General features: G+C 58.6%; 1 protein-coding gene and 1 long non-coding RNA gene across 7 annotated transcripts in view; one reads left to right on the forward strand and one right to left on the reverse strand.

Annotated features, from left to right (window-relative positions):
• The window catches only part of IL16 (interleukin 16), an 88132-nt gene extending 74727 nt beyond the window's left edge, over positions 1-13405 (forward strand). For 4 of the 6 annotated variants that reach the window (XM_019743499.3, XM_019743503.3, XM_019743502.3 and 1 more), the window contains 8 exons: positions 253-713; positions 6750-6897; positions 7689-8760; positions 9955-10114; positions 11765-11866; positions 12291-12546; positions 12760-12885; positions 12985-13405. In XM_019743499.3, the coding sequence (XP_019599058.3) occupies positions 253-713; positions 6750-6897; positions 7689-8760; positions 9955-10114; positions 11765-11866; positions 12291-12546; positions 12760-12885; positions 12985-13178 (2519 nt within the window). In that variant the 3' untranslated portion in view covers positions 13179-13405. The remainder of the gene's footprint in view (positions 1-252; positions 714-6749; positions 6898-7688; positions 8761-9954; positions 10115-11764; positions 11867-12290; positions 12547-12759; positions 12886-12984) is intronic. The other 2 variants (XM_019743500.3, XM_074317683.2) reach the window with 2 other exon arrangements.
• On the reverse strand, positions 3652-7589 carry LOC148756101 (uncharacterized). Its single transcript, XR_016018292.1, has 3 exons — positions 7205-7589; positions 6404-6522; positions 3652-4110 (listed from the first exon to the last, which is right to left on the reverse strand). It is a non-coding gene; the product is annotated as an uncharacterized LOC148756101 (long non-coding RNA).
• Positions 13406-14242: the final 837 nt, after the last annotated feature.

The raw sequence follows: 14242 nt of genomic DNA on the forward strand, positions 1-14242 counted from the left end.
CTGCCACTGCACTCCACGTCACTGGGACACCCAGCCCTCTCGATGGCCCAGCAGGTGGGGTGTCCATGGTGTCCATGTCGTGGAGACAGAAATGGTGAAGGCTTTTCCCAAGCAGTCATTCAGTTCCGCAGGGACCGAAGCCGAGTGCTGGGCTCCCTGTGCAGTGAGCTCAGAGGAGCAGCAGACGTGAGCCGGACCGACGGGATGTGCTGTCCTCCCAAGCTCAGGTGTGGGGTTCACTGTGCTTCCCAGCAGGCGTCAGAAGGCTGGAGAGCAGCTGGCACGGGCGGCCAGCCTTGGGGAAGGAGCGGGAGAGGAGCTGGGCCGCCCCGCCCCGCAGGGCTCCGAAGGTCATGACCCGCTCCAGCAGTGACAGCAGCTGCATGTCCACATCCCCCGGTGGGAGTCCCAGCAGTGGCGGAGAGCAGCAGCCGTCGGCCCTGGAAGCGAGGACACACGGCCTGCCCCTGGGGCAGGAGCCGGGGGTGCTTCCTGCAGCCACGTCCGGGCCCCTGCTCTGTGAGAAGCAGGACGGCCACCCACCACTGAGACTGAAGAAGTCCTTTGAGATTTTCGTCAGAAAGCCGACATCCTCTAAGCCGAAGCCTCCACCCAGGAAATACTTCAAAAGTGGCACTGACTCGCCTAAGGGTCTGGAGGAGCAAGAGACCGTGCTCTGCCCGTCTGAACACACCTTGCCCACCTGTGGACAGGTAAGGGGTCCCGTGGCCGAGCGCTGTGCGTCCAGGACAGGGTTGTGAGCATTGGGCAGAGTGTCCGTGCTGGGGACAGCTTGGTCCTCTGGAGAGGGAAGGGCTGGCCGCCGCGGGGCTTCTGGGTCTCAGGGTGGCTTCTGGGTCTCAGGGTGGCTTCTGTGTGGGTGATTCCGTGGCATCATCAGGAAGGAGGCGGCAGAGCCCCCGGAGGGCAACGTCAGAGGGTTCTGAACACGCACACGCAGGCCTGCTGCCTGCTGGGGGCGCCACGCTCGCGACTGAACTGGGTCAGAGCGTTATTGTCTCGTATGCGATGGGACTCCCGTAAAGGGGCCGAACTGGCCTCTATTTGTTTCTCAGGTACCTTTTCCTCCCCACTTCTTCAGACGTGGAGCTGGGGGAACCCAGGCTGTCCCAGCCTCCGTTTCCATGTGTGTTCACTGTGTGTTCCTGTCCTGTGACTGCCCGTCCATGTCGCCCCTTTGGGACCTCGGTGTACGTCCCCTGTAGCCCCTCCCACGGAGCAGAGGGCAGGCTGACAGGTGGGCCGGTAGCTGCTACACATTAGGTTCAGCATGTCATGTGAACTGTCACACTGAAGCCCCACAAACACGGCAAGCAAGGGTGACCTGAGCAGCTGGTCCCCAGCAGGCCGGTGGCAACGCCCTGTAACAGTGTGTAAGGAGGGTGAGAGTTGGGCACAGACGGTAAGAATGCCCGGGGTGGCGCCTGCGGGAGGCCCTGAGCGTGAGGTGAGCTGTAGAGGAAGGACTTTGTGAGACGCTGCCTGGCTGTGGAGAAGCCACGCGTGGCAGCTGTGGCTGTTGGTGCTAAGTCAGCGTTTGGCTGAGATTGTCTTTTCCACTTTCTTATTTTTCAACTTTTCTTTGTCAGTTCTTTTAGTGATGTCTGTCAGAAACAGTACAAAGCTGGGTGCTGAGTGTTGTCTTTATTATCTTTTCTCACTCAATGTAAAAGCCTTTTATCTGAGATCAATGACCTTAGATTTCTGATTACTGGTTTTGTGGAGTCAATGCTACCAACTTACTTTTATGCTTTTTAAATGCACTGTTTTCTTATTTGTTCCCTTTACTGCCCTTCATTCTCTCTGTGTGTCTGTTTTCCATAGCAGTTTGGAAATTTTTGAATCTTTATTTCTTGTCTTCCAATTGTTTCTCTCATTGACACACAGGCACGACACACACCGTCCCAATGACGATGTGTCAGACGGAGGGCGGCACAGAATCCCCATAGTCCCCCCTCCCGCCCAACACCCAGCGTGCTCCCCTTCTGGTCACCTCTCTACCCCCACAACACGCAACATAGTCCCCTGACTGGTCCCACGATGCCCCACCTGCCTCCCCTCCAGCCCCCCTCCTGCCCCCAAACCCAAAAGAAAGAAGCAGACACAGGTTTGTTTGGTTTATTACAGTGACACGTGCGCTGTGAGTGGGGTCTCAGTGCACCTGCCCACAGGAGCGTCCTTTCCTGCAGGCAGACGTCGCCCTCCATCAGAGGTCATCCGCACCGGGGTACTGGACCCCCGAATCTTGCTTCTAGCACCCCTCTCCCCGTCCTTAGAATCCACATGAACAAAAAGCTTGGCTTCCCAGCCTTTCGTCCTGTTCTCCCCTTCTAGGCCCATATTCCCCCGACTGGTCCCCCAACACACTTCTTCCCCTTCTAGCGTCCCCACTGGCCTCCCCTCAACTCCCACAGCACCCAGTTTGCCTCTCCTTCTAGTCCCCACAGCACCTAATCTGCCTCCTCTTTCAGCCCCCCAGCCTCCTCCTCCCCCGAAACCTAGAACAGAAAAACAAGCACTGACGGACCCGGACACAGGTTTCCTAGGTTGATTACACTGACCTGTGTGGTGTGTGTGAGGGGATTGAATGTACCCGCCCCCGGGACCCCCTTTCTCCTGCAGTGCAGACGACACCCCCCACAATCCTCCTTACCCTGACACCGCACCCCCAAACATTGCCTTAGAGCACCCTACCCCACCCCCACTAATAAGCACACACCAATGCACTGAGCAAAAAGCCAGACTTCTAGGCCTTCTGTTCCTGCTCTGCCCCCATAGTGCCCCCTCTAGTCCCCTGAAACCCGACTTGCCTCCCCTTCTAGCCCCCACTCTATTCCACCAAAACCCAACAGAGAACAACTAGTATTTTTCCATGAGCGCCATGCAGAGTGCCGCTCACAGCACAGGTGCCTGTCTGCGGCCTCCTGGTAGGACTCGCAGAAGCACATGTATACGCCCCTGGCGCTGGTTGCAGAGTCGTTACACTGTGGGGGACAGCAGTGTGCGTCCCCGGAGAAGCTGGACAGCACACCCCTTCCTGGCATTCCCCTCATGAGACGACGTCATCACCACCCTCTGTCTCCACCCCAAACCAGCTTAAATCACTGATCACAAAACCCTCCGTCAGCCACACCGCAACTCACACGTCTCCTCAGACGTCAGGAAGCTGCACAGGACCCACTGCCCAACAGTCACCCACGGACTGACGTCGCTGTTTCTGACGTCGCTGCTGTCCCCAGCGGACTCGCTGTGAACAGTCTGACAGCCCCTTTCCAAGGGTTACATACCGCCTCCCACCATAAAGGAACCCATCAGCAAACCCAAAACTACAGCCATTCTGATTACAGAATGTTTATGCAAATCAGTCTCCCAGTTTCCAATAATAAAATCCACTCTAGTATCCAACCGAAAAGGCCTAGTCAAGTTGTACTTTTTTCATTACATTAACCCTAACCCGAATTACATTTAGTTTCCACAAGTAATCTTTGCAATCACAACACCAGTATAACTATGTGTGAACAAGTAACCACTCCAGTGAAGGAGCAACTTCTTTACTGACAAATCCCAAACTAACCCAATCTCCTAACCTGTTCAATACAACTTCCCCCTCCTCTTTTCAGCATGCGTAGAGTTAACACAACTTCTGTGGGAAACCAGACAGAAACGCTCCCAGGACATTTGCTTGGAAACTCAAACCTCCGGATATTGTTCACTGGCCACAGTGGTTGTACACCAGACTACTGGCACCTCCCTTCACCCTCCCCAAAAAGAAACAAAACAAAACAAAACAAAATACCATCAAATCTAAAAAAGATCCATCAAAATTCATCACAACTCCACAAACCCTCAACTGGCAGTCAACCCAAGTGGCCCGTACATTGCTGAGGATTTTGAAGAAAACCCTATACAACTGACCGCAAAACTGCTCCTACAGTAGCTGTGCTCGGTGCTCTTACCTAGTCCTGGAGTCTGTCCATTACCAGCGACACGAGACAACAGCGTTGGACCAGCAGCTCATTCACTGACCGGTGGCTCCATCACCTCTCTCCTCACGGTGAAACTTCAGGTCCCTCGGGAGTCTGCCCAGCCCTGCAAATCCGAGCACGACTTTCCTCGCGAGACAGCACACAGCAGGCACTGTCACTGCTCTCTTCTGTAAGCCACATCAGCAGGGACGTAAGTCACCACTGAATGAGGCGCCATTTTTGTGCCCGTTGCTACTTGGGGACGAGGCCTACCTACGGCTCGGATTTCACACATTTGCAGAAACCTGGCGCATCACCACGACCTTACTGTTTACTGGGACAGCAACGGCACTTACAGGTCACGTGCTGCCACCAGGTCACATCTGAGGACCAGCAGCCCTTACACACCTCCTCTCGGCAATCTGTCCCTCACGTCCAACCTGGCTTTATGCAGTGAATTTGAGGAGGATTCTCGGCCTGCTTCCTTTCTCCTTCCTCTCATCAGCTCAGCTCTGGTACCACGGCCTCTCCTCTTCCTTCAGGACACGGGAACCAACGCCCCCACAGGGGTTCCATCAGGCCACACACAATTCCGTTCCCCGCAACTGCACAATCCAGGGTGTGCCAGGCCTCTTACTCCTGACTCAAACGTGACTAATATTACCCTGTTTTCACCCAACCGCTGAGGAGACCCAGAAGACTCCACCCCCGCCAGCCCCCTAATGACGCCCCCCCACCCCACCCCCCCACACACACAGCTGCACGTGCCTCTCTCAGCCTGTGCCGTCCGACCGTCCACTCCACATCCACACAGGTCAGCATCACCGGGAGGAATACAGTCATTGATGGCTCAGGACGCAGCTGGGACCTCCAGTCACGTGAGTGTGCGATGACGGGGGCGCCGGCCACCATCCCATAACCACAAGTACAGTTCAGTCCGTGGTTACAGGACGTAATGAAGATGCAGGCCATGCGTACGTCATGCTCCCGTGTGCTGGCCCACACCAGTGACCAGCTGAGCGAGCCCCACCACTACCCCCCCCCCCCGTGAAACCCGATACACTGCATAATTGTTAACTTCTTGCCAAGCCAACAACGTCAAATACACAATGATACACAAGGCCTCGCTCCCACTCGTTTTGTATCGACACACAAACATTCCATACACTGAAGCAAATTCACTAACAAAATTCTACTCAACCTGCTAGTCATAGAACCACTCACCGGAAGAAAAGCCCCTGATACAAGCGTGCTCCTTTAACGGTTTTCCACAGACAGCTACCGCCTCAAGATCTGTGATTTCGTTACCTTCTACAAACCACTACGTGCATCGATGCCCACGAATCCCCCCCGAATCTGTCTCCCCAAATTAATATTCCTTTGTAACCACTGTCGTCTAAATATAACCTAGACCCTTCACCCGTTCATGCAGGTTAACAGTGAAAGCAAGGCACGTAAGATACCTAGATGGGTTCATTTACTCCATAGACGCGTAGGGCTGGTCCTCCCCTTCCTTTCAGTTTTTAGTAAGCGTCCACGTGCAGCCAGGGCGAAGGCCTGTAAGTCGGCAACAACTGCGAGGCCCGGGGCCACGCACACTTAGAAACATGTCCTAACGCCCTGCCTGACCACGGACGCAGCAGGGCTGAGAACGCAGCTGCAAACCAAAGTTTGACTAAGTTATATTAACCAAGAAGGCTTGGTAGATTTCGTGCCAACCATCGCAGTTACGCGTTTAACCCAAATTAATAAAATACAACATAAAGCATATTAAAAAAGATTTTCAGCAATAAAGTTCCATTCTGCCCTCGGCCCTAGACAGCTGTAGCTAAACCAAAAATAAACCATAATAGTAACTTCACAGCCCCTGACCACACGACAGTTAAGGCCCAGACTGGGGTGGGATCCCCCACTTTGCCCGAAACCCAGACAATTTCTGTAGCAACATGACTTGTGAGAGTGCTACTAGCAATAGCCTAGAACTCTGAGAACGGGGCGGTGCTGTATGTCCCTGCAGAGGGGCCTGTCCTGTAACCCATAAACCCACGTCCCTCGCTAACACAGCCTGTGCCACCACGCTCAGCAAACACTACAAATATCACGTGTGTGAACTTTAGGTCAGGGTGTCGCTTGTGGGCTTGGGATGGAAAGAAAAGGGCTACATAACGTTTTCTACTTCAAGAACGGTATTCTTTACAAAAAAGGTTTTGTGAAACCAAAAACTAAAGGAAGATTTAGAATTAAGAATAGAAGCTTGACTGAGTCAGGCCCTGAGGCCCCCAGGCACCACCCGTCCCCCTCCTCAAATATCAAAACTATGTCTGTTTTCCGTGGGGACATGCACGCGTGGGTGTGCTCCGTGAACCTCTGCTTCTACCACCTGCACAGCAAGTTGTGTTTACTGCACGTTAACATACCTGCAGGCTCCTGAAAGGTGTCACATATCAGCTCTTCCATCATTGTGATGTTTTGATTTAGGACTCATTTGGTTTGCATTGTCACAAATGGTGATCTTGTGTTAAAATACGGCATTTTCCTAATTAAAAAAAAAAAAAAAAAAAAACACCAAAAATCTTTGATTTTTGTTAGGGAAAAAAAAAGTATCATCAAAGAACTTACGCTTGTTGCATCCCCGAGAGGAGGCGCTCGTGTCGGGGACGCAGGAAGGACCCTCAGTGCGGGACCCTCACGGGGGTGGCCCAGTGCCTCTCACAGCTGACAGCTACCGTTCTGACACGGCCTCGCTTCCTGTTTACACCACAGGAAGCCAGAGAACTGCTGCCACCGCTGCCACCGCAGGAAGTCACAGCAGGGAGAGTATCCCACACAGCCGCCTGCCACCCAGGACCTGCAGTCCTGCAGACAGCGTCCCCGTCAGAGGCCGAGCCGGGGAGGAGAGCCGGCAGCTCAGGTAGGACCGTCCCCTTCCTGAAGGAAGGGCCATCCGGACCAGGCGAGTGAGCAGGGACCATGTGAGGATCAGAGAAGTCCGTGTGACGTTTTGGCGGAACTGGGGCTGACAGGTCGGGGCCCCACGGCTCGGTGGCAGCAGGGTGCTGGGGTGCTGGGGAGGAATGCAGGCCAGCCAGTCACTAGGAGAACAGCCCCGGGGAGAGGTCCCAGACTCCCCCACCTCAGCACGGGCAGCTGCACCCCGGGCGCTCAGTGTCGCATGTCTGAGAGGCAGGCCACCCAGCATGGGCTGTGTCCGTCCCCACCTGTGTGCGTGAGAGAGGTGCGCCTGGCGATGCTCGCCCGTCACTGGTGGACTCAGTGCCTTGGTGGGAACCAGACAGGAGCTTGGCCTGCACGGACGGGGGCAGGGGGAGGGAGAGGCTGACCGTGACCATGGCCACACAGGCGGGCTCACCCCGCTCCGCCAAGGCACAAAGATGGCCACTCACCCTTCCGATTGCTGGGTTCCTCAATTAGAAAAGGCCGCCCAGTGACCACAAACTCGGAGAACCCTCCCAGCTCCAAAGTGCTAGCATGCTGTGAGGTCACCCTCCGTTCTGCTTCTGCTGTCCTGCCTGCTGCAGCTTCACCCAGGTAGTGGCTCCTGGGTCGCTGCTCCCCCAGCCAGGGCTCGGCCACTTGTGTCACTCCCCTCCTGTAGGACCCTTCAGCTTTGAGAGTGGAACTGAGGAAGAGCACTCTGGGTCAGACGTCCTGCAAACCTCTGGCCTTCTCTCTCCTCCGCAGTGACGCAGACGTCCCCAGGGAGACACCCGGTGCTGAAGAGGCAGGCTCGGCTGGACTGCAGCCTTGACAGCACAGCCGAAGACCCGTGGGTGAGAATCTCCGACTGCATCAAAAGCCTGTTCAGCCCCGTCATGAGTGAGCACCACGGACACCTCCCACTCCAGCCCCCCGTCAGCGTTGGTGAAGAGGAAGGGACACAGGGCCACCCCGATGGGAACCCCCCAAAGCTGGACGCCGCCAGCGACGCTCCCAAAACTTACACATCCACAGACAGCAGCGTCGTGAAGAAGGGGCCTCCCGTGGCCCCCAAGCCAGCCTGGTTCCGCCAAAGCTTGAAAGGCCTGAGGCATCGCGGTCCTGACCCCAGGCCACTGCCTGCAGCCTCGTGCACGCAGGCCACTCCCGCCCCCAGGGAGCGCCTGGGGCCACCCACGCGGGCCTCCAGCTCCATCAAGCAGAGAATCAGCTCCTTCGAGACCTTCGGCTCCTCTCAGCCGCCGGACAGAGGAGCCCAGAGAGCGACCCCCCAGTCCCCCAGCTCCTTGGGGGAGGCAGCAAAGCCTCCTGGGAAGCAAGACGGAGGACGGATTCCCGGCCTCTTGGGGCGAGGGGCTCCCCACGCCACTGAGCAGCCGGCCCCTGGTTCCCACACGCCCACGGAGGCCAGCGACCCGGGTGTGCCAGGGACCCCTCCTCCGGGGCGGGTGCCCAGTCCCGAAGCCCGAAGCCCTGACCCTGACCCTCTCCAGAAGCTGCTGTCCACGCAGACGCCACCATCTCAGGGCACAGTGGTGAAGGTGCCAAGCCAGCGGGCACGGAGCTTCCCGCTGACCAGGACCCGGTCTTGTGAGGTGCAGCCGCTGGATGAAAAGACCTGTAAGCTCTACTCCATCAGCAGCCGGCTGTCGTCGGCTGTCATGAAGTCCCTGCTGTGCCTTCCGTCTTCGCTGTCTGGTGGCCAGACCCCCTGCAGCCCCAAGGAAGGGGCGTCTCCAGTGTCCTTGTCCAGCGAAGCCCCAGCTGCGAACGGCTGTGCTGGGGCGGGGGCCTCCGACCACGGCTTCTCCGTCAAGTGCGTCCGCTCATGGTTTCTCTTCTCATCCCCGTAGCTTTGAGGTTCCCAGGGGTACAGAGGGCGAGTCCACCTGCTCTTTTCCATGCACATGCCTATGACACCTCTGCCATCCTGGCTCAGGACGCGCTTTCACCACCCTGGTCTGAGAGGTGGGGGCCTCCCTGGGGATGTGGAACACTGATACACGACCCACGTGTCCCCCCACCACTGGCCAGAGGAGCAGACTGCGCCAGGTGGTCCCTGGGGAATTCTCGCTGCCCCTCCCCGGGCTGGCAGTTAGCACGTCTGGGTCCCCAACCACAAGCAGGCCCCTGCTGTCTGGGGGGTGGCGACAGGGCTCCCCACGGTGTGTCCTGGCCCCTATTCTTCCCTCTGTAATGGCAGCCACACCCCTTTCTCAGTTTCCTTGGTGGTGGTTCTGCTGAGAAATGTCTGAGGCCCACGGGCCCATCACGCCCCATCAGCTCCCAGCTCTGCAGACGGCCTGAGAGGGAGCAGGAAGGCCCCCTAGAAGGCAGGCACTCCTAGAAGAGTCCGCCCAGACCCCGAGAGGTGCCGTTCACATTGCGCAAACCAGGGCCTGGCTCCTCGTGGCCCAGCAGCTTTGTCCTGTTGGGGCTGCGAGGCTCACCATTCGCATCTCGGCCGCGGGCCCCCTTCCCGGTGCAGTTCTGTCAATCAAAGGGAGGAGCAATCCCCTAGGACTGAAGCCAGTTTCGTGCAGAACAGGACGGAAGTTGCAACAAATAGCTGCAGACACCCAAATGGCTCAATCCCACAGGCGGGCCACCTGCTAGCACCCTTTGGAGTTACAGGCACTGACGTAGGGCGGCCAGATGCCCACACCTGGGAGGAGGCGGGGGTGGGGGAGGCGTGTGTCAAGGGCACCAGCTGCTGACCGGCCGGGTGTGGAGGCTGTGACCTGCCTGTGGCACGGTGCCCACCTGTCCAGAGCCCCAGCTGTGCTGCGGGCGAGCTGCGAGGACTGCAGCCAGACACACGTCATCTGTGGTTTCAAATCCCGATCTCGACCCTTCGTGACCACGTGACCAGACAAGTCCTGTGCCCTCTGTGTGCCCGAGTTCCTTGTTGTGGCAGGGGAGGGTGCCGGGCTCTGTGCTGCCGTCACTGCAGTACGTGTCACTCGCTAACGTCACGGCTCATGCTGTGTGCTGCTTCTCCTCGTGACAGCCTTTCGGAGCTGAGAGAATACACGGAGGGTCTCGGTGAGCCCACGGAGTCCGACGACTATGCATCCCCTTCCTGCCCGTCCGTCATCTCCCTGCTGAGCTCGGAGGAGCTGAAGAAGCTCATCGAGGAAGTGAAGGTTCTTGATGAAGCGACACTGAAGGTGGGTCTCAGACCCTTCCTAGGACAAAGGCTGGGCTATGCAGTGTGGTCGCCTCCTCAGGCCAGACGGGACGCCACTTGAGGAGCGCAGGCTCCTGGAGGCTGGAGAAGGCAGCAGGCAGGGGGACGCCAGCCCGGGGTGGCCCTGTCTGCGACAGAGGGGAGTGTGTCGTGTCACAGGGAGACCGCCTGCGGGAAGGCAGCTGTCACTCATGAAGCGCTTTCAGTCACTGGCTCATTGTATCTTTTCAGTTTTATCAAAGAGAAAGGGGAGGCTCAAGGCCTCGCAGCCCAGGGTTTCTCTCCAGGGTCTGTGCTGTTTCCTGTTCCGTGGGCGGCTGGGCTGCGTGCGTCTCCAGGGACAAGCAAGCAGCATGGGTCTCAGCTCTCGCCCTGGACTTCCCCTGCACACCGAGAGGTGACGGGTCCCAGGGCTGGCCGGGCCGCACACTTCATTCTGAAAGTTTCACTTCCCACGGGCCCAGCAGTGTGTGGAGAGGAGGGGGCCGGGCAGGCTAGGCCGGCCAGGCTCAGAGCAGCACCTCGTGGGCTGCCCGGGGTGAGGGGACGGGCAGGCATCAGACTGTATTCCCTGGGACACGACGCCCTCGGTCGTGACTCCTCCACCCCCAGGGCTTTCTGTGAGAGAAGTAGGGGGCAGAGTGTCTGTGACAGAGGGCGCTGTCCTGCCGAGGGTGTGACTGGGCAGCAATTGCTGCCAACCTGACAAGGCCTCTCAGGCCACTTGGGTAAAAGCTGGAAGGTGGGGGCCAGGTAGAGGCAGGCCAGTGAGCTCCGTCTGCGCTCATCCCGTCTGGGACCTGGGACTCTGAATCACGAGGCCACCCAGCCAGCTGTAGGACAGCAAGTGAATTCTCTCTGTGCGGTTGTCCCCAACGCCAAGGTGCAGACTGGGGCCTGGGAGCCACGCGGGCCTGTGGGGCGTTTTATTTTGTGTGCATGGGGCTTTTTAAATTATCAACTGTGACAGTTATGGACCGGAATCAATACTGGACCTCGGGCTTCCCTTTTCCTCAAGGGAACGGCCTTGCACCCCATGCGGCAGCGGGATTCTGAGCAGATGTGCCGTCCAGCTCGCACTTCCTGTCAGTCCTGGCCGCCCCACCTCTGCCCGTCCTGTCTCAGCCAGGTTGAGACCAGGATGAGCCTGTGACTTGAGGCAGCGCAGAGGGGCTCCCTGGCTCCGGGCGCCCCCATCCAGGCCGGGAAGCGCTGTGTGCCTGGGGTGCTCGTGGGCACGTGTGGTCTGGGCCGGGCTCGCTGGGCACAGGAGCAGCAGCTCCCGCTCCACAGCTCTGTGCCCCAGGCTGCAGACCCCGCCCCACACGGCGACGGCGGAGCTGCGTTACCCAGCACGCTGGGCTTCCGGGGACCACTCGCCAAGGTGGGTGGGGACAGGGGACGCCGAGGGGAACTACACCTGTGGCTCCACACCGTCGTTTTTCCTTCTGAGCTTCCCATGACTCCAGGAAGTACAGTCCTCTCTTAATGGACGATGACACAGGTTTGGACAGGTGACGTCCCTGGGAGCAAGCTGGGGTGTGAGTCCGAGTCCGCCTGATGTGAAAGCGCTGCGTTGTTGGCGCTGTTTCAGGAAGATGCTTTTTCCTGTGTGTATTTCCTTCCATAGCAACTGGACACCGTCCGCGTCACTGTCCTGCACAAGGAGCAGGGGACGGGCCTGGGCTTCAGCCTGGCGGGCGGAGCGGACCTGGAGAACAAGGTGGTCACGGTGAGTGGCCCAGTGACGGGGGCCCGGGGGGAGGCTCCCTGCCAGGAAGGGGCCTATGCCGGGGTCCCAGGGATGCACGACACCAGGCCACTGGGCAGCGGTGAGGGCGGCATCTGACTGGAGAGCTGTCAGGGTCCATCCTTTTCGAGAAGCACAGTAACCATCACTTACGTGACCCCCTAGTCAACCCTCATCATGGCCCTTCAGAGAAGAGGTCTCTGTACCCCCAAAGCCACTCTGTCCACTGCTGTTAGTGGTTTCTGCCCCAAGTGGGGGAGGAGGGGAGGCTGGCCCCGCATCTGGGGCACGATTAGTGTCATTTGCTTTGGCCACGAATCCTCTGGACTAACTGGTTCACATGCTGTCCCTGCAAGGATCTCTGACACGGGTGCGTCCTGGGTCCTGACTTCCTTCGGTGTCTCAGGTTCACAGAGTGTTCCCCAACGGCTTGGCGTCCCAGGAAGGGACTCTCCAGAAGGGCACCGAGGTTCTTTCCATCAACGGCAAGTCCCTCAAAGGGGCCACCCACAGTGACGCGCTGGCCATCCTGCGCCAAGCTCGGGACCCCAGGCAAGCAGTGATTGTCACCAGGAGGCCACCGCTGGAGGCCACGACCGACCGGAGCTCCCCCGACTCTGCTGCCTCATCCTCTGTGGCCAGTGACGTCTCCATAGAATCCAGTAAGTGCTCCCAGCCTGGCAGAGCCCTGAGGGCCAGGCCTGTGGGGCTGCGCTATCATCTGTGGCCCTGAGAACGCACCGCCTGCCTGGCCTGCTGCCCGAGATGCGTGTCTGTGCTCACACCTCCCAAGCACCTGCCATGCTAGCTGGACGCCAAGGGTGTCCGTGGTCTGGAGAGGAGAGCGTCCCTCACGAAAGCCCTGTTTTCCTCAGCGGTAGAGACCACAGTCTGCACGGTGACACTGGAGAAGACGTCTGCTGGGCTGGGCTTCAGCCTGGAAGGAGGGAAAGGCTCCCTGCACGGGGACAAACCTCTCACCGTTAACCGCATTTTCAAAGGTACAGTGCACGTCTGGCTGTTTTCTCCCGCTTGTGGGGTGGAGGTAACTTTCCTTGTCCCCCTGTCGACTGTGGAACTCTTCTTCTCCCTCATCCCAGGGGCAGCCTCGGAACAGAGGGACACAGTCCAGCCAGGAGATGAAATCTTACACTTGGCCGGCACGGCCGTGCAGGGCCTCACGCGCTTTGAAGCCTGGAACGTCATCAAGGCGCTGCCTGATGGACCCGTCACAGTTCTCATCAGGAGGAAGAGCCCGCAGGCCGAGGGGACCCCAGCTGCCGGGAGCCCTTAGGCAGAGCGCCGACGCTGATGCCAGACCACAGCATGTGGATTCTCAGGTCACAGTTACCCCAGCCCCGCCCAGTGCGGGCCTTCTGGGACACCCCCCAGCACGGGGACTGCACCAAGGTGAGGGCAGCGTCACACGGGGGGCTGATAAACTCCACAGTATGTACAGACCGAGCTTAATGCTAACGTGCTGCTCTTAATAAAGTGGATACGTTACAAGTTGATATAAAACCCGTGTGTTGCTTTGCAGGTTTGCAAGTATTACAGCTGTGTGAAGGTCCACCCCAAACAGCCACATTTGACTTTCTCAGGGACCTGCAACGTGGGCAGGGCTCAGAGGGGACAGCTCAGTCCTGCCCCACTGGGGATCAGCTAGAGCCACTTCCAAGGCTGGGGGCTGCAGCCAGGCAACGGGTCATCCACTCACACAGTGGGCGGCTGACGCCGGCCTGACCGCTCGCAAAGCCTCTCCCTGTGCCCGGGATTCCTGACGACATGGGGGCTGGGTGCCAGGGCCGAGCGTCCCTGGGAGCTCGACAGCCAGGCGGGCCTGCGGGCCTCCTCAGCGGGACAGTATCGCATGGGCTGTGCTGTCAGCTAGAGCTGGCATGGGCCTGCCCAGGTGGCAGGGGAGGCGAGGTGACCGGGGCTGTTCTGAGAGTAGTCTGGCACACAGAACACTGGCAACACTGTTGGTGCCTAAGCCGAGAGGCATGCAGGTGGCACCCACTCCCAGTGCGCACAGGTGCCCACAGAATGCAGCAGTGGCTACCTGGGCGCACACATGGCTACAGCTCACCTCACGGCCTTCCGCAGGTTGGCGGCGTGCTGCGGGGGAAGAAGGCGTCTACCACGCCTTGTGGGAAGTAACCACTCAGGTCTGTCTGGAAGGTGACCAGCTTGGTCTTGTGGGGCTCCCTGTGACGTGCCAGCAGAGCTGGGTTATGACCATAAGTGGGGCCAAGCGCCGGGCCAGCCAGCCCAGGAGAGATGGCAGGGACACAGTGATTTCCCTGCACGGGGCCCCCTCAGGACCTGTCTGTGCTCAGGAAGCAGACCTGAGCTCTT

The sequence above is a fragment of the Rhinolophus sinicus genome, chromosome 13 (genome assembly GCF_057876585.1).
Source record: "Rhinolophus sinicus isolate RSI-liver-muscle chromosome 13, RSI-T2T, whole genome shotgun sequence".
In the NCBI taxonomy this organism is placed as follows: Eukaryota; Metazoa; Chordata; class Mammalia; order Chiroptera; family Rhinolophidae; genus Rhinolophus; species Rhinolophus sinicus.